The sequence below is a fragment of the Thamnophis sirtalis genome, unplaced genomic scaffold, assembly GCF_051295495.1.
Source record: "Thamnophis sirtalis isolate CommonGarterSnake01/CBP01778 unplaced genomic scaffold, rThaSir2_p1.2 scaffold_2, whole genome shotgun sequence".
NCBI lineage: Eukaryota > Metazoa > Chordata > Lepidosauria > Squamata > Natricidae > Thamnophis > Thamnophis sirtalis.
The window spans coordinates 48349834-48374992 of NW_028261382.1; the positions used below are offsets into that span (position 1 = coordinate 48349834).

The window sequence follows — 25159 nt, forward strand, 5'->3', positions numbered from 1 at the left end:
CGCCGCTTCCTTCCTCGCCTGCGCCGCTGCCTCCCGGCTGGAGCCCCGCTCCGTCCCCGGCGCGGCTTTAACCCTTCGGGCTGCGCTGGCTCAGCTGCGCCGGGAAAGTTGCGGGCGGGGAGGGAGGGGGGGAGGGAGGGGAGGGTCGGTGGCTGCAGGAGGGGCGCGAAAGCCCCGAGCTCTTCTCGGGATGGTAGTTTGCTTCGCTCCCCAAGTGGATTGGCCCGCTTCGCACCTCACGCAGACACACACGCACAAAGTCACACACACAGAGACACACAACACACATACACAACACACAGAGAAAGACACAGTCACACACAGACACAACACACACAAAGTCACACACAGACACACACAACACACACACACAAAGTCACACACAGACACACACAACTCAGACACACACACGCACAGGCACACAACCCACATACACAACACACAGAGAAAGACACACAGAAAGTCACACACAGACACAACAGACACAAAGTCACATACAGACACACACAACTCAGGCACACACACAGACACACAACCCACATACACAACACACAGAGAAAGACACACACAAAGTCACACACAGACACACACAACACACAGAGAAAGACACACAGACACAGTCACAGACACACATACACACAGGCAAATACATACAGACACACAACACACACAGACACACACATACAGACACACAACACACACACAAAGTCACAGACACACAGATGCACACACATACGAGACACACACACGACATACACACACACAGAGATGCAGTCACAAATACAGTCACAGATGCACAGACACACACAACACACACACACAAACACAGACAGACACATACACAACACACATACACACAACACACATACACACAACACACATACACACAACACACAGACAGACACACAAGGCGCGCGCGCACACACACAGACACACTCAACACAGACACACACACACGGACAGTCACACACACAGAAGCACACACACACAGAGAGACACAAACGGACACACATACACACACAACACACATACACACAACATACACACAGTCACATAGACACAGTCCGTTTTCAGGCCATTTTCGGGCCCCAAAACAACCTGTTTTTGGGCTGTTTTTGGCTGCTTTTCCAGCCGTTTCCGGCCGGTTACTGAATGAACTCATGCAGAGAATCATCATATTACGACCACAGAGCCCAATGCTGATGTCGCTAAACAAAACATGGGTTAAGTGGGTTTCACCCCATTTTGCCACTTAACAGTTGTTAAGCCAGTGTTTCTCAACCTTGGCCACTTGAAGATGTCTGGACTTCAACTCCCAGAATTCCCTAGCCAGCGAATGCTGGCTGGGGAATTCTGGGAGTTGAAGTCCAGACATCTTCAAGTAGCCAAGGTTGAGAAACACTGTGTTAAGCGAACCATTGCATTTGTTCACTTAGCAACACGGTTATTAAGTGAAGCGGGCTTCCCCGTTGACCCAGGGTCACAAAAGGGGGGATCACATCACCCCGGGACATTGCAAGCGTCATAAATATGAACCAGCTGCCAAGCGCCTGGGGAATTCTGGGAGTTGAAGTCCGGACATCTTCAAATTGCTAAGGTTGAGAAACACTGAACTAAGATTATTAAACGCCCCAAGACTAAAAATATGAAGAACGGTTGTAGGAACTGGGCAGGGCTGGTCTAGGAAAAAGAAGAATTAAGGGGGACATGATAGCATCTTCCAGTATTGGAGGGGCTGCCCCAAAGAAGAAGAGGGGAGGGGAGGGTCAACTTATTCTCCAAAGCAGCAGAAGGCAAGGCAAGAAACAATGGATGGAAACTAATCAAGGAGAGAAGCAACGTGGAATTAAGGAGAAACTTCCTAACAATGAAGACAATTAACCAGTGGAACTGCTTGCCACCGGAAGTTGTGGCTGCTCCATCCCTGGAGGTTTTTAAGGAAAGGCTAGAATGGAATGAGACAAGGGTCTCCTGCTTGAGCAGGGGGTTGGACTAGAAGACCTCCAAGGTCCCTTCCAGCTCTGTTCTGATTGAAATAGTAGAGGGTCCCCTGCTTGAGCTGGGGTTGGACTAGAAGACCTCCAAGGTCCCTTCCAGCTCTGTTCTGATTGAAATAGTAGAGGGTCTCCTGCTTGAGCAGGGGGTTGGATTAGAAGACCTCCAAGGTCCCTTCCAGCTCTGTTCTGATTCAAATAGTAGAGGGTCTCCTGCTTGAGCTGGGGTTGGACTAGAAGACCTCCAAGGTCCCTTCCAGCTCTGTTCTGATTGAAATAGTAGAGGGTCCCCTGCTTGAGCTGGGGTTGGACTAGAAGACCTCCAAGGTCCCTTCCAGCTCTATTCTGATTGTATTGATGGACTGATTTCCTCTCTTCCCAAACAATCTTCCAGCTCCCTTATTTTCCTATATCCTGTATTCTAGAAATGGATAAAAATGGGGTTGGCAAATTCAAAAGCACCACCAACTCCCAGAGGGTGGGGGTGGGATGGGTGGGATGGCATCGATGCCCCTTGACGACTCACAATGGACTTCAACTCCCAGAATTCCTGAGCCAGCATGTCCCAGACTGAGGCTCACCTGCAAGAGGTTAAATCAGAGCACAGGCCTGATAAGAGATAAGACAGGTGAGGCCGGGGACACGCCCAGATAAGGCCTGTAAGCATCGTCTTGTGCACACAGACAGATGCCACGTTTCGTGCCAGCTCACACGCAGGTGCCAGGAGACAGGGTGGAGGCTGAGTGTGCCTGGGCTCAGCTTCAGGGGGTCCGTGAAAACAACCCTCCTGCCACTTCCCAAATGGAAAGATCCTGGGTTTGGCTTTGCAAAAGAAAGCAGGTTAACAGATTAACAAATCAACAGCCTTGGAAGGGGACCTTGGAGGTCATCTAGCCCAACCCCCATCCCAAGCAGGAGACCCTACACTATTTATTAACAGAGTTGGAAGGGGACCTTGAAGGTCATCTAGCCTAACCCCCTGCCCAAGCAGGAGACCCTACGCCATTTCTGACAGATGGTAGTCCAGTCTCTTCTTGAAAGCTCTTACATCTTAAGCCGGATTTATTTAATCATGGCTGTCCTGCTTTTCTTCACGTTTTTATTTTTGCTGTTGCAGGTACTCCTCAATTTACAACCATTTGTTAACGCCTAAAGGTATAATGGCACTGAAAAGAAGGACCAGGGGAGACATGATAGCAGTTTTCCATTATCTCAGGGGCTGCCACAAAGAAGAGGGAGTCAAACGATTCTCCAAGGCACCTGAGGGCAGGACAAGAAGCAATGGGTGGAAACTAATCAAGGAGAGAAGCAACCTAGAAATAAGGAGGAATTTCCTGACAGTGAAAACAATTAACCAGTGGAACAGAAGTTGCCTCCAGAAGTTGTGAATGCTGCAACACTGGACATTTTTAAGAAGATGCTGGATAACCATTTGTCTGAAGTGGTGTAGGGTTTCCTGCCTAAACGGGGTTGGACTAGAAGACCTCCAAGGTCCCTTCCAACTTTATTCTATTCTATTCCATTCTATTCTTATTTTTATTCTATTCTCATTTTTATTCTATTCTTATTTTTATTCTATTCTTATTTTTATTCTATTCTTATTTTTATTCTATTCTTATTTTTATTCTATTCTTATTTTTATTCTATTCTTATTTTTATTCTATTCTTATTTTTATTCTATTCTTATTTTTATTCTATTTTTATTTCTATTCTTATTCTTATTTCTATTCTTTTCTATTCTAAACGGTGTAGGGGTCTCCTGCTTGGGTGGGGGGTTGGACTAGATGACCTACAAGGTCCCTTCCAACTCTGTTATATACTGCTAATCAAAAGTCCTGATAGGAAGCTTGTAGTAACAAGAAAACTTATGATATGGCAAAAAATAAAAATAAATGCCCAGACAGACAATATCCCGTTCGAGACAAAAAAAACCAGATGTTCTCACCCCAAATTCAGAACAAAAACCAGCTGTGCTTGCAAGAGCTCGTCCAATTTCACACTTCCCTCCTATTCTTAATGCCTGGAGCTGTTGACCATGCGACGCCAATTAAGATGGGATGGTGGGGGGAAGTGGGGCGGGGCAGGGTGGGCAGCCAGGGTGAGGCCCTTTCTAACCACCGAAATATTGAGACCACGTGGCTGGCATACAGCCGAAGGGCTGCTACAAGAAACCAGTGTAATCATAACAGCCATGGGGCAAAACCAGGAATGGGGCTTCCCCCTTCTTCTCTCCCACTCTTGGTGTGTGTGTGTGTGTCTGTGTGGTGTGTGTGTGTGTGTGTGTGTGTGTGTGTGGCTTTCAACACCCCTTACAGCTTACACCCACTCACTCACCCCAGCTTGCCATTTTGCATTTTCTAGGAATTTGGGAGCCTGTTTGGAAAAATTATGGAATTTGTGGATGAAGAACATTGCAAAATGACTTTGGGCCAGTCATTTTAAGCTTACCTTACAAGGTTGTTGTTGTTGTTGTTGAGAATATATAGGAAAAGAGAGGAGGATTAGGTATTTCACCGCTGCAAGGTATTTATAAAAATAATGAAAACTAATTCCAACTAATTTCCAAAAAAACAACTCATTACCACAACACTCTCAAATTATTCACTTAAGATTGTATTACTATTATTCTTCTCTTCCTTCCTATGACTATAACCATGTTGCGTGTATCTTTAACATTTATGTTGTTTATTTCTTTCCTAATGTGATTTGATGGCTTATTAGTAACCTTGACTATCGCTAAGTGTTGCATCTTATGATTCTTGATGAATGTATTCTATTTTTCTTTATGTATACTAAGAACATCCGCACCAAAGACGAAATTCCTTGTGGGTCCAATCACATCTGGCCAATGAAGGATTCTATTCTATTCTATTCTATTCTATTCCATTCTTTTCCATTCCATTCCATTCACGTTCCCCATTTTCTTTCCTATATTCTATTCTATTCTGATTCTATTCCATTCTATTCTATTCCCATTCCCCATTCCCCATTCTCTTTCCTATATTCTATTCTATTCTGATTCTATTCTATTCCCATTCCCCATTCTTTGCTATATTCTGTTCTATTCTATTCCATTCTATTCTATTCCATTCCCATTCCCCATTCTTTTTCCTATATTCATTCCATTCCATTCCACTCTATTCTATTCTGATTCTATTCCATTCCTTTCTATTCCCATTCCCCATTTTCTTTCCTATATTCTATTCTATTCTATTCTATTCTGATTCTATTCCCATTCTATTCTATTCCCATTCCCCATTCCCCATTCTCTTTCCTATATTCTATTCTATTCTATTCTATTCTATTCTATTCTATTCTATTCTGATTCTATTCCATTCTATTCCATTCTATTCTATTCCCATTCCCCATTCTTTGCTATATTCTGTTCTATTCTATTCCATCTATTCCATTCTATTCTATTCCATTCCCCTTCCCCATTCTCTTTCCTATATTCTATTCCATTCCATTCCATTCCACTCTATTCTATTCTGATTCTATTCCATTCCATTCTATTCCCATTCCCCATTCTCTTTCCCATATTCTATTCTATTCTATTCTATTCTATTCTATTCTATTCTATTCTATTCTATTCTATTCTACTCTACTCTACTCTACTCTACTCTACTCTGAAACTGGATAAAAATAAATAAATAAACCTCCATTCTGGAGGTTTCTGTCTGGATGGTCTCTTGTGACGAGCCGAAGGACAGAGAATGGAAGTAGTGATCTTCCTCCCATATTTGGGCATACCGGGGGTGGTAACTCTAAATAGATACCTTTCACCCTGGCTTGGCTGATAAGGAGACAAACTCTGTGGCTGAGTGGTTAACACATCTGCCTAAGATGCTATACAGCACAGGTTCGAATCCCAGTAAGGGTATGGCTAGCTGATGAGAGCTAAATAGCTTGAAATAGATCTATACTAGTCTCCCTTTATTTATTTATCAGCACAAATATAACACAAATATATATATATATATAAATAAAACTGGCTGTGTGTGTGTGTTCCAGCATAACTCTGGAATGCCTCGAGCAATTTCAACCAAACTTGGTACGCAAGCGAGCAAATCCAGGTGCATCAGGACAGACCATGGAAATGAAATAAAAATTTGCAACAACAACCTTTCTGTAAGGGCACCAGGGCGTTTTGTGACAACAGAGGGGCTTCTCCTGATGGGACTAATGTCAGGGGGAAGTCAGCCAGCTGGCCATCAGTCCAGGCAGAGGGGGCCTAGATGATGATGTGCAATCAACCCGTGGAGCAGAAGTTGCCTCCAGAAGTTGGAAGCTTTCAAGAAGAGACTGGACTGATCTCTGTCAGAAATGGTGCAGGGTCTGCTTGGCTGGGGGGTTGGACTAGATGACCTCCAAGGTCCCTCCCAACCCTGTTAATCTATCTATTAATCTAAAGCAGCGTTTCTCAACCTTGTCAACTTGAAGATGTCTGGACTTTAACTCCCAGAATTCCCCAGCCAGCGAATGCTGGCTGGGGAATTCTGGGAGTTGAAGTCCAGACATCTTCAAGTTGACAAGGTTGAGAAACACTGATCTAAAGATTGCTCTGCAAGCTGCCAGCTCTCAAACTCTCATCAGCTGTTCTGAGTTCACAACCCCCCCCCCCACAAAAAAACTCCAAGCAATGTGGCTTCACACAAAAACCAAGGCAAAAGTCACTGCACTTAACACAACGTATGCAGCCCTCAACTAATGACCACAATTGCCTGTTGTTAAGAGAGGCATATGCCAAGTGAGTTTGGCCCCGTCTTGCGACATTTCTTGCCACAGTTCTTAAGCGAATTGCTGAAGTTGATAAGGTCGTAACTCGTTAGTAACTTAAGTTAGTCAGTTGTGAAGTGGCTTCCCCACAGACTTTGCTTGTCACAAAAGGGGACGACGTGACCCCAGGAAATGTGCAACGGTCATAAATATGAGTCGCCAATCGCCTGAATTTTGATCACACTACTCTGGGTATGCGGCAAAAGTCGTAACTGTGAAAAAAGTTCCTGTCACATTTTTTCAGTGCCGTTGTAACTTTGAAGCGTCACTAAATAAACAACTATAAGTTGAGGACCACCTGTACATTTGACACCCCCCCCCCTTCTGCAACCTTCCAACACATAACATCAATGGGGAAACAGATTCACTTAACAACCGGATTGCTAATTTAACCGTACCAGTGATTCACTTAACAGATGTGGTGGCCAGAGGTGGTTTTCACATAATTTTACCACCGGTTCGCCATGCACCAAGAAAGTGAGCGCGTGCGGCTTGCACAAATGTGCACGGCTTAGAAAATGTGGCTAAATAGGACAGCATAGCGGCAGGGAGGGTGTCCAAGGCAGCCACTACCAGTTCGCCCGAACTGGTTTGAACCGACTGAATGCCACCACTGGGTGCGGCAAGAAAAATCGTAAAACGAGACCAATGCTTTCGACATATTTCACACTTAGCAACATCAATTTGGGGCTCAGTTGTGGTCTTTAGCCAAGGACCGACAGCATTGTGAGATAACTCATCCAATTGTTCTATTTCTTCCTCCTTACCTCTCTGGCGGAAAACAGTCTCTCTCCGGGGAGATCCCACCACGGAGCCGGCAGGCTGCCCACGTCATCCTGGAAGACGGGATTCCTCATTTCGAAGACTGAGAACATCGGGGAGGAATTGGGGTGGGGTGGGGAACCCCTCGAAAGAGCACAGCAAGGAACCTTCCCGGAAGGCAGAGAAGCTGGGTCGGTACCGGTACGTGGGCGTGGCCAGGCTGCCGCCACTAACAATACACAAATGTATGGCCAATTTCCACTAACAGTATGCCTGTACCAGTCCGTACCGGCAGCAACCTATCTCTGGTACTGGGGCAGTCTTCGGACACTGTATGGGGCAAACAGCAGCCCGGCTGTGGAAAAACTGCCAGGCTGTGGGAGTGAGGAATCTTGGAAAAAATGTGCAGAGGGAACAAAAGCCGTCATGTGTATCCATTCGACATCCCACGAGCCTTTCTTTTGGCACCGGAGCATCGCAAGTTGGCCGTGGGCAGCCGTGGCTTTGAACCTGACACTCGTTCGCTGCCACCTGCCTAATTTAGAAAGCAGAACAACTGGCTGGGAGACAGAGAGAGAGAGAGGCCTGCAGGAGAAACGAGACACCGGAAATGGTTTTTCTTCCTAGGGTGGTTGGCTTTCCCTTTAAAAGAGAACAAGCAAGTTTCTAGTCCTTGGGAACGACAGAAATTGGGGCTTGCAAATGTAGGAAGTTAGCACCCATTTCCCTCTCCTAGGAAAATGCGGTATTCTAGGAAATATTAAAAAGGCAGAATATTTTCCCCTAAAAGGGAGGCAGAGGAAGAAAATAAGCAAGGGCAACAACGAAAGGGAGGGAAAGGAAGAAAGGAAAAGTAAAGCAGAGGAAGCAAAGGAGGGGAAGTAAGAGGAGAGAGGGTAAGAAGGAGGAGGAGAGAGGAGGGGTGGGGGAAAGAGAGGGGAAGAGGAAAAGAGGAAGGAGAGGAGGAAAGAAGAAGGCAGAGAAGGGAGGTTTTGAAGACCAAAGGAGTAGTGTTGTTGCGAAATAAGATGAAGATACAGGGTGGCAAAAAAGTGAGCTCAGCTGGTTTTCTATATTTGTAAGAAGGTAGTGATAAATGTTAATAGTTAATAGATAGATGTTTGTTGTTTTTTTTAAAGATTTTTATTAACAAACAGGTAAAATACACACACACAAAAATTAGACGTACACCACATTTATACAATACAGTACGAACAGGAACTTCCTGTTTTTTATAATAGCAATCATCAATCGATACCACCAGAGGTGGGTTCCTACCAGTTTGCACCTATTTGGTAGAACCGGTTCATCAAATCTACCGCACCGGTTAGAAGAGGTTCCGCCAGTGGACCCGGAAAGCAGGCCACACCTACAGAAGAGGTTCCAAAAAATTTTGAAACCCACCACTGGTGGGTGTGTAATGTCCCACAGTTATCTACGCATTAATAATGATCTAGTAATATTTCCTTACACATTTTAGGGACCTTTCCTTACATAATTGGTGTTTTCTTTCATACTTTTGGATTTCTAATTTCTGTTTCCGTTAGTTGGCAATTGCTAAAACCAATCCCACGTGAAAAAATATTCAAAGCCTTCTTGATTTTAATTGTCAATTTATTTATTCCTGCACATTGTAATATTTATTCATTTACATATCTCTGTTTTCCCACTGTTGTGCATACACAATTCCAGCAGCTGCTAACATGTGTAAAATTAAATATATATTATACTCCCTTTCAAATAGCCAACAAAATATTTCTGGTTTTAATTCCATATCTTGCTTTACGATTGCTTCTAACCACTAACTTCTGAATAGCTACTTGGACCGACCTAAGTACTAATTCATAATTTCATATCCAGTCACATGGGCGGCAAGCCACTCCCATCCAGTCACATGGGCAGCAAGCCACTCCCATCTGGTCACATGGGTGGCAAGCCACTCCCACAAAGGAGGCCACACCCACAGAGTAGGTTCCAACAATTTTTGAAACCCACCACTGGATACCACTCACCTTATATTATTTCCCCTTCTATTGTATTTCATTTAGATTTCACCATTCTTAACCCTCTTATTTTACTCATAACTATTATTTTTGACTTTTGTTATATTCTTTCATTGATTTTTGTTTCTTTCCTCCATCCACCTATACCATTTATCCCATATCTGGTAGAATTCTGATTCTTCCTTTCCCTGGATTTCCTTAGTTAGTTTGTCCATTTCGGCACAGTCCATAACCTTTCTTATTTTTTCATCTTCGCTTGGAGTTAATTTGTTTTTCCATTTCTGGGCAAAGGCAATCCTTCCGCTGAAAGTATATGTAATATTAAATACTGGATAGATGTTAATAGTATCTAAAAGAATGTATCTTTGTGAATGGATTTGAATAAAAAATAAAAAATAAAAACTTTATGAAAGGAAAGGAAAACAGATACCTTTGTCAATGGGCCAGTCTATTCTACATAACAAAGATCTACCTTAAGACAGAGCCATTTCATTGTCCTTCATTCCATCACCCAGCAAGACTCAACCAAGCTTGGGACTTAGGACAAGCCTACAGAGATGTCCGCGCATGGCCCCATGGGAGTCTGACAAACAGCCTCCATGTTTCCAGTGCCCCGTTTCACATCCTTCCTTGCCACCGTTGTTAAGTGAATCACTGCCGTTGTGGAAGTGAGTAACAGTGTTGCGTAGTGAATCCGGCTCCTTCCCCATGGACTTCGCTTGTCAGAAGGTTCGCCGCTGCGCCCGTCATAAATACGAACCAGATGAGAGTATAAATCAAAAAGATACTAGATGGTGTGGAGATGGATAGACTAAAAATAAAGGATAAGGAAGAAACATTTTTTTTTTCAACCTGGGACTTGTTCTACCAGTGGTTAGATAATAGAAGTTGATATTAGAAGATAAAACATCATTACTATGTACAATTAAATGATGAAAGATTATTATTACTTATGAGTAAATAATATATTATTATGATTATTAAGGTAAAGGTTCCCCTCGCACATATGTGCTAGTCGTTCCTGACTCTAGGGGGCGGTGCTCATCCCCGTTTCAAAGCCGAAGAGCCAGCGCTGTCCAAAGACGTCATGTGGCCAGTAAGACTCAACAGCAAAGGTGCATGGAACACTGTTCCCTTCCCACCAAAGGTGGTCCTTATTGTTCTACTTGCATTTTTTACGTGCTTTCGAACTGCTAGGCTGGCAGAAGCTGGGACAAGTCACGGGAGCTCACTCTGTTACACGGCCCTAGGGATTCGAACCACCGAACTGCCAACTTTTCTGATCGACAAGCTCAGCATCTTAGCCACTGAGCCACCGTGTCCCTTATTATGATTATTATGTATAAGTAAATCATACATTATTATTAGGAATTATCATTGTTATTACCATAGCAGCCTGTAATACCAGCCTGTAAAACCAAATGAACTCAGACAATACACTGTTCAACAATCACTTATGTTGATTAAAGGGGAAAAAAAGATATAAATAAAATATAATAAATAACTAAATAACTAAATAACTAAAAAACTAAATAACTAAATAACAACTAACTGAAGGAAGGAAGGAAGGAACAAATAAATAAATATGAGCCAGTGTCTAGATTTTAATCACATGATCATGTGAGGTACTATAATACTAAATAACTAAATAACTAACTAAATAACTAAATAACTAACTAACTAACTAACTAACTAACTAAATAACTAAATAACTAAATAACTAAATAACTAAATAACTAAATAACTAAATAACTAAATAACTAAATAACTAAATAACTAAATAACTAAATAACTAAATAACTAAATAACTAAATAACTAAATAACTACTAACTGAAAGAAAGAAAGAAAGAAAGAAAGAAAGAAAGAAAGAAAGAAAGAAGGAAGGAAGGAAGGAAGGAAGGAAGGAAGGAAGGAAGGAACAAATAAATAAATATGAGCTAGTGTCTGGATTTTAATCACATGATCATGTGAGGTACTATAATACTAAAGAAACTAAATAACTAAATAACAACTAACTGAAAGAAGGAAGGAAGGAAGGAATAAACAAATAAATAAATATGAGCCAGTTGCCAAGCCTCTGAATTTTAATCACATGATCATGCGTGATACTATAACAGTTGTAAGTGTGAAAAATGGACCTGTCACTTTTTTCCAGTGCAGGTGTAGTTTTGAACGGTCGCTAAATGAGCTGTTGTAAGTCAAGGACTACCTGTAGTTTCTTCAGTGACACCGTGGGCAGAGAAGGAAAGATCGCAAATGGAAACATGAAGTCAAAGGAATGAAAAAAGGGAGAAACAAAACAGGCCCCACTGGGCACATTCTCGATTCCCCCCCCCCCCGAAGCGATCAGAAACGGGCGTGCCAAACAAACTGTTGTAAGTTGAGGACTCCCTCCTCCAAACCTTTTCTAAAAGGAAGGGGAAAAAAAAAACATGAGAACAACCCTCCTCCCCCCCGGCCGCAAACTTTGATCCTGGCTGATTTCATTCAGGTATCTTTTGTTGACAACAATCGCTGAAAAAGTTTGCTATTGCACAAGCTTTTCAGGATCACCTCAGGTCAGTTTCCTGCCGTGGTTCCATCGGCTGCTACCACATCCACAAACTTTTCTCGGTAACAATAAGGAAGCGGCTTGCCTTGCTGTCCTTCCTGGCTTTACAAGTCTGGCAATTGTGCTAGGATTTCCTGGTGGCCTCTTGTCCAAATCTTAACCAGATGTGACCCTATGTATATCAGTCAGGGTGTTGTGGCCCAGCAGGAGCCCTTGGGAGCTGCCACCAGACTCCGACAGCGAGGGGCCCTATGACTCGGCCCTGGAGGATGTGGAGGACCCTGGACAGGGTTCCGACTCCGAGCAGGATGCAGAGAGACTGGTTGGCCACCAGGTGGCACCTGAGCCTTGGACCAGTGGGGAGGAGACAAGGGAGAGTGATCCAGAAGCCAGCAGTGAGTTGTTCCTGGATGCACGCCATCAAAGAGCTATTTGGCGTCAGGAACAATTACGCAATTACAGGAGGTAATTACGCTCAGCTGGTGGTCATTAGGCTCCTCTCCAGACTATAAAAAAGACTGCTTGTGCCACGCCCTTCTTGCAGAAGTCAACACTTTGACTAAAGAGAAACTAACTTGGCAGGCTGGATTGCTACCAAGGTTTGTCTGAGTTGCTGCCAAGGTTTGTCGGACTTGCTGCCAAGGTCCTTATCTGTTTGTTTGTTTGGCTTTCAACCACCGAGATTCTGGTCTTGTTATTAAAGGACATTCCATTTAAGCTTGTCTCGGCTTTCGTTACTGGACGGAGGAGGGGGTCAGAACACAGGGTATCCTATTATCTTCACTACCGGTTTGGTAGCGGGAGCGTGCACGCAGAAGGTCTATGATGACATTTGGGCGGGTGGGTGGAGCCTCGTGCCACCGCCACTACCAATTCACCCGAACCGATGCGAACCGGCAGAATACCACCTTAGCTATGTTTTTTTTTTCCCCCAAAATCAGAGGAAAATTCTCCAGGCCGTGTCTAAAGGGGCACGACTGCATTCACGGTACACACCCGGGGTGTCATTCAGCCAGTTTGATCGGTTCGCCCGAAGCGGTAGCAGAAATCGCAGGTGGGCCCCACCCAACCGCCCTGGCTCTATGCCTTCCTAGACACGTCTTTGAGACCGGACACATGCGCGCAAGCAAAGCACATTTGCAGAAGGCCGGGCGCATGCGCAGAAGGGGGGAGTGAGCGGGCGCGCGGGCGTGCAGCGAACCAGGGTTAATGTGAAATGTGAAGCCCACCGCTGCTGCACACATAATTCAGTTTTGCAGGCGTGCTGCAGAGTAACAGAGAGAACGTGTTTCCATGTATTGAGCCTTCATTGGTTATGGGGTGGGTTGATGCGCCTTATCTGATTCGTAGGTTAATCTCTTTATGTCTTCCTTGTTTTCTGTGCCACCCTGTCTTTTGAATGGGGTGGCTTTCAAAAATGGCAAAGCATATGATATATGTGGGCATATATACACACTTTGGTATCTATTTATTTATTTATCTTGCCATGTTGGAGGTGGCGATTCTTTAAGAGCTGAACGCAAAGAAATTTCAATTTGAATGTATGCCAGTTAGTGTGCATTCAAAGTGGCAATAAAGTCTATTCTATTCTATTCTATTCCATTCCATTCCTATTTTCCTCTTCTCTTTTCCTCTTCTCTTCCATTCCTATTTTTCTTCTCTTCTCTTCTCTCCTCTTCTCTTCCATTCCTATTTTTCTCTTCTCTTCTCTTCCATTCCTATTTTCCTCTTCTCTTCTCTTCCATTCCTATTTTTCTCTTCCATTCCTATTTTTCTCCTCTCCTCTTCTCTCCTCTCCTCCCCTTCCCTTCCACTCCATTCCATTCCTATTTTTCTCTTCTCTTCTTTTCCATTCCTATTTTCCTCTTCTCTTCCATTCCTATTTTTCTCTTCTCTTCTCTTCCATTCCTATTTTTCTCTTCCATTCCTATTTTTCTCCTCTTCTCTTCTCTCCTCTCCTCTCCTCCCCTTCCACTCCATTCCATTCCCATTTTTCTCTTCTCTTCTTTTCCATTCCTATTCTTCTCTTCTCTTCTATTTGGCCAAGTGTGATTAGACACACGAAGAAATTTGCCTCTGGTGCAGAAGCCCTCAGTGTGCACGCAAAGCAACAGAATAGTAATAACCATAATCATCATCATCATAAGGGTAGCCCTCGGCACACAACAGTTCATTTGGTGATGTAGGACCACTGAAGTAAAAACAAGGATAGAGAAAGCTCAAACAGCATTCTTCACAATAAAAAAAAATGTCTTCTGCCATTGTCACGACATAAGCCTAAGACTGAAAATCAGGCTTGTCAGATGCTACAACTTTTCTTTTTCAATCAAATTTTTATTTTTTACATTCTTTATACATATCAGTGCGTGAATGGTGTGGTATCTGGGTATCATTTCAGTACACATAAACATAGTCTTATTATTCCTAAATACTACATTTCATTTCCCTTGTTTCATATTATCATCACCCTTCCTTTCTGAACCACCTTCTGTCCTTTTGTATCTTAATATTAATATTAATCTTAACATATTAATATATAATTATTATTTCCCCCCCGCTATTTTCTATCTCTATTTTAACTTTTCCCCCCCTTTCATATCGCTATAATATTCAAAGACGTGTTTTCCACCTATTTTGGTTGTTCATATTTCCATAGTTAAATCAATATTCCATCCTTCATTCTTCCATTTTTTCAATATCTCCTTATACAGTTTTAGTATCAATCACAATCATTTATTCATTGAGGCAACATCTTTTCTATCCCAGTCTATGGAGGGGAGAGTTGGTCTCTGATAGAAAACCACTTGAAGAAATAGAAGCATTTGAAATGTGGATTGACAGGTGACTGTTATGTATAAGCTGGGCAGAGGTGGGTTCCTACCAGTTCGCACTAGTTCGGTAGAACCGGTTCATCAAATCTACCGAACCGGTTAGAAGAGGTTCCACGAGTGGACCCGGAAAGCAGGCCACACCTACAGAAGAGGTTCCAAATTTTTTTTGAAACCACCACTGGTGGGTGTGTAATGTCCCACAGTTATCTACGCATTAATAATGATCTAGTAATATTTCCTTATACATTTTAGGGATCTTTCCTTACATAATTGGTGTTTTCTTTCATACTTTTGGATTTCTAATTTCTGTTTCCGTTAGTTGGCAATTGCTAAAACCAATCCCAGGTGAAAAAGTATTCAAAGCCTTCTTGATTTTAATTGTCAATTTATTTATTCCTGCACATTGTAATATTTATTCATTTACATATCTCTGTTTTTCCACTGTTGTGCAAACACAATTCCAGCAGCTGCTAACATGTGTAAAATTAAATATATATTATACTCCTTTTCAAATAGCCAACAAAATATTTCTGGTTTTAATTCCATATCTTGCTTTACAATTGCTTCTAACCACTAACTTCTGAATAGCTACTTGGACCGACCTAAGTACTAATTCATAATTTCATATCTGGTCACATGGGCAGCAGGCCACTCCCATCCGGTCACACGGGTGGCAAGCCACTCCCACAAAGGAGACCACACCCACAGAGTAGGTTCCAACAATTTTTGAAACCCACCACTGAAGCTGGGTCAACAAAATCAGAAAGGAGGAGGGGATAAACCGCCTGGAAAAACCAAGGTAAAATCATCAGAACCATCAAAAAGCAAAAGTGAGACTATTTCGGACCTGGGATGCCACACCTGGAAAAATAAAGCATCTTTCACTTAATCCTCCAGGGAAAGATTGAAGGCAAATGAGGTCCAAGCGGAAGAACATTGTGGCTTCAAAATGTAAGGAACTTCGGCAGCAGATATACAAAAATTGGAACAATACAGAGAAGATTAGCATGGCCCCTGCACAAGGATGACACGCACATTCGTGAAGCGTTCCATATTTTTAAGCATTTTGGATAAAAATATGGTGGATTATGCAAAATGTTCTTTAAAAAAGGATAACGTTTACCCCTCAGTTATTCCTGTTAGATATAACTACTGATTGTACAGTTATAGAGACTAACTTGATTTTGCACTTAATAACTGCAGCAAGACTGTTGGTGGTGCAATAGTGGAAGAAGGAAGATTTGCCTACTATTCCAGAATGGACATTAAAAGTCACAAACTTAGCAGAGATGGCTAAAATATCAGCATATCTCAAGGACCATTCAAATGAGAGATATAAACTGTAGTGGAGAAGTTGGATTGACTATATTCAAAATAAATACGGGACTAAGAAAATTCCAGATAGTTTATGACTGAAGACGCAAGGAATGATATAATCTGTTTAGAGTTAGCCTAACGAAAGAGGAGTGAAAGATGATACTAACTTTTTTAAAGTTTATTTTAGAACATCTTTGTTAAAGATTTATACCCTGTATTTGTTCTGGGTAATCGGGGGTGGGGGGGAAGTTTGGGGGGGTTGAGTTTGGGTGGGGAGGGTAGCGGAGGGGAGGGAAATATTTGTAAAAGCCCCCCCCCTTTTTTCCCCCAAAAATTTTCAATAAAAAATATTTTTTTAAAAAAATCTAAGGAACTGGCTTGGACAAAACTCAGCAGCCCATTTTCCTGTGGCTGTGGATAAAAACAGGATGGGCAATATGATTGCTGATGGCACAAGAAGCCACTGATGCCTTCCCACGATTTCTTAGGCGGGAGTTCCCTCTGCTGCCTGCCTGGAGACGGTCCTGCCAATCTCCAATTTACAAAAAAACCTGTCGTCTCTTGAAAAAAAAACCTTTATAGTTAAACTTAGTGAAATTTAGTGATAATAGATATAATTAAAAAAATAATTGATAATGATAATAATGTATACAACGTGTAGCGTTATGATAAGTAATAATTGGATATGAATATTGAATGGTACCCATGAAAGGAAGATTAGAAATCCTTTTGGATTATATACAAAGGTTAATAAAAAAGAATTAAGTTAGATACAGTTAAGTTTTGATTATTATCAGGGTTACAGAAAGCAAATCACTTCTCCAAGTGCTCTCAAATAAACCATGACTGATGATCAATGAATGTTGAACGAACGAAGGAACGTTGACTCCTGCAACCAGGGCGTGGCACCATCCGTCCTTTTATCCCCAGAAGATGCCCCTAACAAGCCCCAGCTGTATTGTTGCATCCTGAAAAGACTCACAGAAGACTGCTGCTGAATCACAACAGTAACATAAGCAATTCATAATAAAAGCAAAGAGCCAATATGGATCCATATTGATTCATATACTCCTTTAAAGCAACATATAGATCTGAAGCCAGAAATATTTTTTGGGGGGTATAATGCCAGAGGGCTATGATAAAGGGTCTATATATTTAGTTTTGCTTCTATTGACAGCAGCAAGGATTGAATATGCACAACACTGGAAAAATGAGAATGCTCCATCGGATGAGGATGTAATTCGGAAAATATTAGATTGCGCAGAGATGGACAGATTGACATTAAAAATAAAGGACAAAGACGACACAGGATATTACTTAACATGGAAATGGAGTTTACGAGTGGTTAGAGAGAAGAGGTAGAAATTAGATGAGGAAAGATTATTGCTATGTGTGAATTAAATATAAAAGTGGTTTATAATTATAAATAGGCTAACATAATTAACAGAATTACAAATAAGCTAACATAAAGATAAATCTAGTCAAAATTATTCTGTTACATTATTATTATTGTTATTAATATATATGTATTCTATTAATATAATATATCAAGGGATACAGTGGCTCAGTGACTGAGCTTGTTGATCAGAAACGTCGGGAGTTGGGTGGTTCGAATCCCTAGCGTCGCATAACGGAGTGAGCTCCCGTTCCTTGTCCCAGCTTCTGCCAACCTAGCAGTTCGAAAGCAGGTAAAAAATGCAAGTAGAAAAATAGGAACCACCTTTGGTGGGAAGGGAACAGCGTTCCATGCACCTTTGGCGTTGAGTCATGCCGGCCACATGACCACGGAGACGTTTTCGGACAGCGCTGGCTCTTCGGCTTTGAAACAGAGATGAGTACCGCCCCCTAGAGTCGGGAACAACTAGCACATATGGGTGAGGGGAACCTTTATCTTTAATATATGTGTTAATATTTCTTTTTGTTCTTTGCTTTTTTGTAAATGATATAGCCTGACAATACACTGTATTCCAAATGTTTGTGAATAAATGAAAGGAAGGAAGGAAGGAAGGAAGGAAGGAAGAAAGAAAGAAAGAAAGAAAGAAAGAAAGAAAGAAAGAAAGAAAGAAACCAAGAGAGCGGTGGTATATTTTAAACCAGTAACTCAATTTAAGAGCTGCCTCGAAAGCTGGAGAAAGAAAGAAAGAAAGAAAGAAAGAAAGAAAGAAAGAAAGAAAGAAAGAAAGAAAGAAACCAAGACAGCTTTAGTATATTTTAAACCAGTAACTCGATTTAAGAACTGCCTCGAAGGCTGGCGAAAGAAAGAAAGAAAGAAAGAAAGAAAGAAAGAAAGAAAGAAAGAAAGAAAGAAACCAAGAGAGCTGTGGTATATTTTAAACCAGTAATTCGATTTAAGAGCTGCCCCGAAATCCGGCTGGTGTGGCAATCAAACTGCAGGGGGCACAACCAGTGAATAAAACCTTTCTGTTGTGTTTGTGTGTGTGTGTGAAAGTTTCTTTAACTGCCTGGATCTGTAACTTCCTGCTTCTGGCCAACAGAGGAACCAGCTGGAGGAGTGGTCTTTAAAAAGCGTTTCTGGCTTGAGAGAGGGCGATGGGCTCTTTTGTGCAGGCTAAGGGTAACAAACAGGTGTGGACTTACAACTGGAGGGGGGGGTGCAAAAAACCCTTAAACCCAGCGCTCCCTGCGTCCCCAGTAGGCTTCTTGGCAGAGGCCAGGTGGAGCCAAGAGGAAAAAGGACATTAAAGAGAACAGGGTAAGTGAAAATAGCCCAGGACAACCCACTTCCCCAAAAAATATTATTTTTCAGTAAGGAAGCAGTTCAGAGCCACAAATCCTGCAGCATCAGCCCTGCAGTTTTAGGAACAGTGACCAAAGTCCTCCCAACTTTTGCGGGACTTTTCGCGGCTGGGGTTTGCCTTAAGAAGGGCTCAGCTTGGCTTTTAGGTTTCCCGAAATGTAAATTGGTTTTTTTTGGGGGGGGGGTAATTAGGTGGGTGGGCTTCAAGTTAATCCTGCATGAATCCGAGCACTTTTCAGAAGGGTTAGCCTGGCCTCTCGCGGTGTGTGTGTGTGTGTGTGTGTGTGTGTGTGACTTTAAAAGTGTAAAATCCTCTAGCCAGCATTCTTGTGTGTGCCTACTGTAAATTAAAGTAAAAAAGTAAAATAAAAAAGTAGAATAAGTAAAGTAAATAACTAAAGTAAAAAAGTAAAGTAACGTGTAAAACGTAAAAAGTAGAAAAACTTAAAAGTTCACAGTGGCTCAGTGGCTAAGACGCTAAGAGCTTCTTGATCAGAAGTTCGGCGGTTCGAATCCCTAGCGCCGCATAATGGAGTGAGCTCCCGTCGCTTGTCCCAGCTTCTGCCAACCTAGCAGTTCGAAAGCAGGTAAAAAATGCAAGTAGAAAAATAGGGACCACCTTTGGTGGGAAGGGAACAGCGTTCTGTGCGCCTTCGGGGGAGTTGAGTTGTGCCGGCCACAAGACCACGGAGACGTCTTCGGACAGCGCTGGCTCTTGGGCTTTGAAACGGGGATGAGCACCGCCCCCTAGAGTCGGGAATGACTAGCACCTATGTGCAAGGAGAACCTTTACCATTAAAGTGGAGCTGAAATGTAGAATTTTAAAATTCTTTATTGGCCACATGTGATTAGAAACACAAGGAATTGTGTGAAATGAAAAAAGTGACTTACGACCATTTTTCAGACATACGGCTGTTGCAGCGTCCGCGGGGTCATGTGATCGAAATTGAGTTGCATGGCAACAGAGACTCATATTTACGACGGTTGCAGTGTCCTGGGGTCATGTGATCATCCTTTTTTGGCCTTCCAAAAAGCCAACACAATGGGTAATCACCCTGCTTGGCCATGGGGGGTTGGACTAGATGACCTCCAAGGTCCCTTCCAACTCTGTTAATCTGTAAAGGATATTGAGACTCTAGAAAAAGTGCAGGGAAGACCAACCAGGATGATGAGGGGACCGGAGTGTAAAACATCCGATGAACGGTTGCAGGAACTGGGCCTGGCTAGTCTAGGGAAGAGAAGGACCAGGGGAGACAGGAGAGCATCTTCCTATATTTGAGGGGTTGCCCCAGAGAGGAGGAAGGGGGTCAAGCTATTTTCCAAAGCACCTGAAGGTAAGACAGGAGAGATTCTGTCCAAGGAAAGATTCAAGGAGAGATTCAACATGGAAATAAGGAGGAATTTCCTGAAGGTGAGAGCAATCAACCCATGGAACAGAAGTTGCCATTGGAGGTTGTGGGAGCTTCATCCCAGGAGGCTTTCGAGAAGAGACTGGACTGCCGTCTGTCGGAAATGGTGTAGGGTCTCCTGCTTGGAAAGGGGGTTGGACCAGATGACCTTCAAAGTCCCTTCCAACTCTCTTAAACTGTAAAGGATGTTGAGACTCTAGAAAGAGGGGGGGTTGGACCAGATGACCTTCAAAGTCCCTTCCAACTCTCTTAAACTGTAAAGGATGTTGAGACTCTAGAAAGAGGGGGGGTTGGACCAGATGACCTTCAAAGTCCCTTCCAACTCTCTTAAACTGTAAAGGATGTTGAGACTCTAGAAAGAGGGGGGGTTGGACCAGATGACCTTCAAAGTCCCTTCCAACTCTCTTAAACTGTAAAGGATGTTGAGACTCTAGAAAGAGTGCAGAGAAGAGCAACCAGGATGATGAGGGGACTGGAGGCTAAAACATACGATGGATGATTGCAGGAACTGGGCCTGGCTAGTCTAGGGAAGAGAAGGACCAGGGGAGACAGGAGAACATCTTCCAATATTTGAGGGGCTGCCCCAGAGAGGAGGAAGGGGGTCAAGCTATTCTCCAAAGCCCCCGAAGGCCAGAGAAGGAAGAATGGATGGAAACTGACCAAGGAGAGATTCAACCTGGAATTAAGGAGGAATTTCCTGACAGGGAGAACAATCAACCCATGGAACAGAAGTTGCCTTCGGAAGTTGTGGGAGCTTCATCCCTGGAGGCTTTCAAGAAGAGACTGGACTTCCCTCTGTCAGAAATGGTGGAGGGTCTCCTGCTTGGGTGAATGCGGGTTGGACTAAATGACCTACAAGGTTCCTTCCGACTCTGTTAATCTAAATCTAAAACAAACCCCCAAAACTCCTTTGGGCCAAGTTTGCCCTCTGAACAACGGGACGGGTTTGCAGGGGTGGCATTGGCATCGGGCACCAGGGCTGAATCCCTCAACTGACGTCGGTAGCGGCATCGAGTGGCTGAAATCGGAGCCCGTGAAAATTCCAACCTTGGCAGGGAGTCCTTATTGTTTATCTTCTGGATTCTTGGATTGAGCAAGGGATTTGCCGCATAGGAATTCCAAACGGTGGTTTTGAATATATTAATCTACTGTCTCTGCCTGCTGAAGTAAAGTCAGGGTGGGTAGTCCTCGACTTACGACAGTTCGTTTAGCGACCGTTCAATGTTCAAAAATGCAAGTAGTCCTGGGAAGACTTCAGGATCCCAGTTGCCGAGCAGGCTGCAATAAGTGACTCCCCCCTCCCCCAGTGCCGTTCTAACTTCGAACGGTCACTAAACAAATCCCTGCCACTGGAGGGGTTATATACCTGCCCTTGGGAGAAAAAAAATGCTGGATTCTTCTCATGCTAAAAGATGCTTGTGCCTCGTTTTATGCTTTGAGTCCCCCAGCTCTCGCCTTGGCTCCTAAGCCACCCTTCGCCTTCAGCCAAGAGGTTCGTGGCGGGAGAATTCGCACCAGGGGTGCAAATTCACAATTTTTAACTACCTATTCTGCGGGCGTGGCCTATTTTGAGGGCGTGGCTTGGCAGTCATGTGACTGGGTGGGCATGGCCAATTTGTAAAACGTGAAACTCACTTAATGCTCTTGCATAGCAACCAAAATTTTGGCCTCAATTGTCACTGTAAGTTCTCTTTCTTTTCCTTCCTTCCTTCCTTCCTTCCTTCCTTCCTTTCTTTCTTGTGTCTCTCTCCCCCACTTTCTTTCTCTTTCCTTTTTTCTCTTTCTCTCGTTCTCTTTTTATTTCTCTCTCTCTTTTCTCTCTCTTCCTTCCTTTCTCTTCCTTCCTTTGTCTCTTTCTTTTTCTCTCTCCCTTCCTTCCTTTCTCTCTCCCTCCCTTCCTTCCTTACTCTCTTTTTTCTCTCTCCCTCCCTTTCTCTCTCTTTCTCTTTCTATCTTTGTCTCTCTCTTTTCTGTCTCTCCCTCCCTCCCCTTTTCTTTCTTTCTCTTTCTCTCATTGTCTCTCTCTCCCCCTTCCTTCCTTCCTTCCTTCCTTCCTTCCTTCCTTCCTTCCTTCCTTCCTTCCTTCCTTCCTTCCTTCCTTCCTTCCTTCCTTCCTTTTTTCTTCGCACGTGAAGCGAACACGCGTGCAAACGGGGCCACCCGGTTCTTTCTGCTGCTCCCCAAGCGAGCATTCCTCCCTCCCTCCCTCCCTCCGCCTGCGCGCGGGGTTGGCACTTTGGCCATGCTCCCTAAAAAGCCGCCTTCCCTCCAGCGCTTCCCAAGGCCCCGCCCCCTCTCCTCCTCCACTCCCTCCCGCCCTTCAGAAGGGAGGGAGGGAGTGGGGCGTGGCCAAGGCCTGCGCCGCCGTTGCTGTTGCTGGCTGCCTGTCGCGCGCTTCTCCCTCGGCCTCGGAATTTCTCCCCGCTCCCTGGGCGAAGGGGGCGACGATGCCTCAAGATGGCGGAGGCGGCTGAGCTGAAGGTAGGCGGGAGGGGGGGGGGAGGGAAACCAGAGGGGCGGGACTACAAAGCCCATCATCCTCGGGGAGCGGGGGCCCGAGAGGGCGGGGGAGACGAGCCCGGGGGGGGGAATGAGGAGAGGGGGGGAAATGCGGGTTGGAGTCGTGGGTGGGGGGCTCGCACCGAATTTGGGGAGGGGGCTGCAAAGGTCCCAAGAGGGGGGGCAGGATGGGGAGGGCAAAACGGTGTTGAGGGAGGGAGGGGGGGTCCAGGGAAGTTAAGTTTGGGGAGGGGGGGCTACGAATGAGGCGGTGGGTGGGAGTCAATGGGGCTGGGGTCCCTGAATTGGGGAGGGGGAGATGGGCATGGGTGGATTGGCCAGGGGGGCCCCCCAGATGGTGAAGGGTGAGTTGTTGAGGGAGGGGGATCCAGGGAAGTTAAGGCTGTGGACGGGGGGGGGGCGTCAATGGGGCTGGGATCCCTGAATTGGAGAGTGGGGGGAAAGGGGGCGGTGGGCATGGATGGGTTTGGCCAGGTGGGCCCCCAGATGGTAAGGGATGAGTTATTGGGGGGGGGGATCCAGGGAGGTTAAGGCTGTGGTGCGGGGGAGGCGTTAATGGGGCTGGGGTCCCTGAATAGGGGAGGGGGACAAGGGGGGAGAAAAGGGGGCTGTGGGTATGGGTGGATTGGAGGGGAGCAGAGGGGTGAGTTGTTGAGGGAGGGGGATCCAGGGAGGTTAAGGTTGGAGTGGGTGAGGGGGCTGCAAATGGGGATGGGGGTCATCTCTGGAGCTGGGGTCCCTGAATTGGGGAGGGGGGAAAGGGGAAGATGGGCATGGATGGATTTGACCAGAGGGCCCCACAAATGGTGAGGGGTGAGTTGGGGGGTGAATCCAGGGAAATTAAGGCTGAGGTGGGGGGGGGGGCTCAACTCTGGGAACTGGGTTCCCTGAATTGGGGAGGGGGAGAAAAGGGCATAGATGGATTTGACCAGAGGGGCCCACAGATGGTGAGGGGCGAGTTATTGGGGGAGGGGGATCCAGGGAAGTTAAGGTGGGTGGGATGTGTGTGAATGGGGCAGTTGGGGGGGTGTCAATGGGGCTGGGGTCCCTGAATTGGGGAGGGGAGAAAAGAGGGCAGTGGGCATGGATGGATGTGGCCAGAGGGACCCCAGATAGTAAGGGATGAGTTATTGTGTGTGTTTGGGGGGGAATCCAGGGAAGTTAAGGTGGGTTGGGGGGCCACAATGGGGCTGGGGTCCCTGAATAGAGGAGGGGGAGAAAGGGCAGATTAATATGGGGCGATGGGCATGGATGGTTTATCTTCTTAAATCTATCATCATTGCCAATTTTTTTTCTTCTGTATCTTGGAATTTTTGTGGCTAAGTGAAACATTTGTTAAGTGTGTTTTGCCCCATTTTATGACTTCTCTTGCCAGGGCTGTTAAGTGAATCATTGCATTTGTTAGTGACGGTTATTAAGTGAATCTCTGAATTGCCTTTGAGTAAGGTAGTCCTCGGGTTTACGACCACAATTGAGCCCCAAATTGCTGTTGCTAAGTGAAACATGAATTTTGCCTCATTTTAAGACCTTTCTTGCCACAGTTGTTAAGTGAATCACTGCAGTAGCATGGTTGTTAAGTGAATCCGGCTTCCCCATTGACTTTCCTTGTCAGCACGTCACAAAAGCGGATCGCGTGACCCCGGGACACTGCGACTGTCATAAATGTGAGAAATTTGAATTTTGATCAGGTGATCCTAAGGCCGTAAGTGTGAAAAACGGTCGCAAGTCCCTTTTTACAGTGGCGTCGTAACTTTGAACGGTCATTAAATGGACTGATGTAAGTCGAGGTCTGTTTGTAATGAGAGAATTCGGTTAGAGCAGTGTTTCTCAACCTTGGCAACTTGAAGATGTCTGGACTTCAAGTCCCAGAATTCCCCAGCCAGCGAATTCGCTGGCTGGGGAATTCTGGGACTTGAAGTCCAGACATCTTCAAGTTGCCAAGGTTGAGAAACACTGGGTTAGAGCATTAAGTCCGAATGCAATTTCTTTATTTGGGTCTGAAATTGTTGCCAGGATCCTGCAGAGTTGTGTTGTTGTGACTTGGGTCAGGCAACTGTGGCTTCAGCAGATTGATGAATACAGCTAGTCCTCGACCTACGACCACTATCGAGCCGAAACATTTTCGTTGCTTAGTGAGCTTGCCCCCCATGTGACGACTTTTCTTGCCACGTTTGTTCAAATGAAATACTGCCGTTGTTCAATTAGTCACCCTGTTGTTAAGTGAATCTGGCTCCCCC

General features: G+C 44.5%; 1 protein-coding gene and 1 non-coding gene across 3 annotated transcripts in view; both read left to right on the top strand.

Annotated features, from left to right (window-relative positions):
* Positions 1 to 15867: 15867 nt before the first annotated feature.
* Positions 15868 to 15977, top strand: LOC148048769 (U6 spliceosomal RNA). Its single transcript, XR_015695736.1, has one exon. It is a non-coding gene; the product is annotated as a U6 spliceosomal RNA (small nuclear RNA).
* Positions 15978 to 18874: 2897 nt separating this feature from the next.
* PIAS3 (protein inhibitor of activated STAT 3) overlaps positions 18875 to 25159 on the top strand; it is a 43238-nt gene continuing 36953 nt past the window's right edge. Inside the window, exon 1 of one of the 2 annotated variants that reach the window (XM_087705356.1) lies at positions 18875 to 18948. Coding sequence is in view for 1 of the 2 variants with exons in the window: in XM_087705355.1 (XP_087561481.1) it covers positions 22860 to 22883 (24 nt within the window). In the remaining variant the exon portion in view is untranslated. Of the gene's footprint in view, positions 18949 to 22772; positions 22884 to 25159 lie in introns of those variants that run through there. The other variant, XM_087705355.1, reaches the window with a different exon arrangement.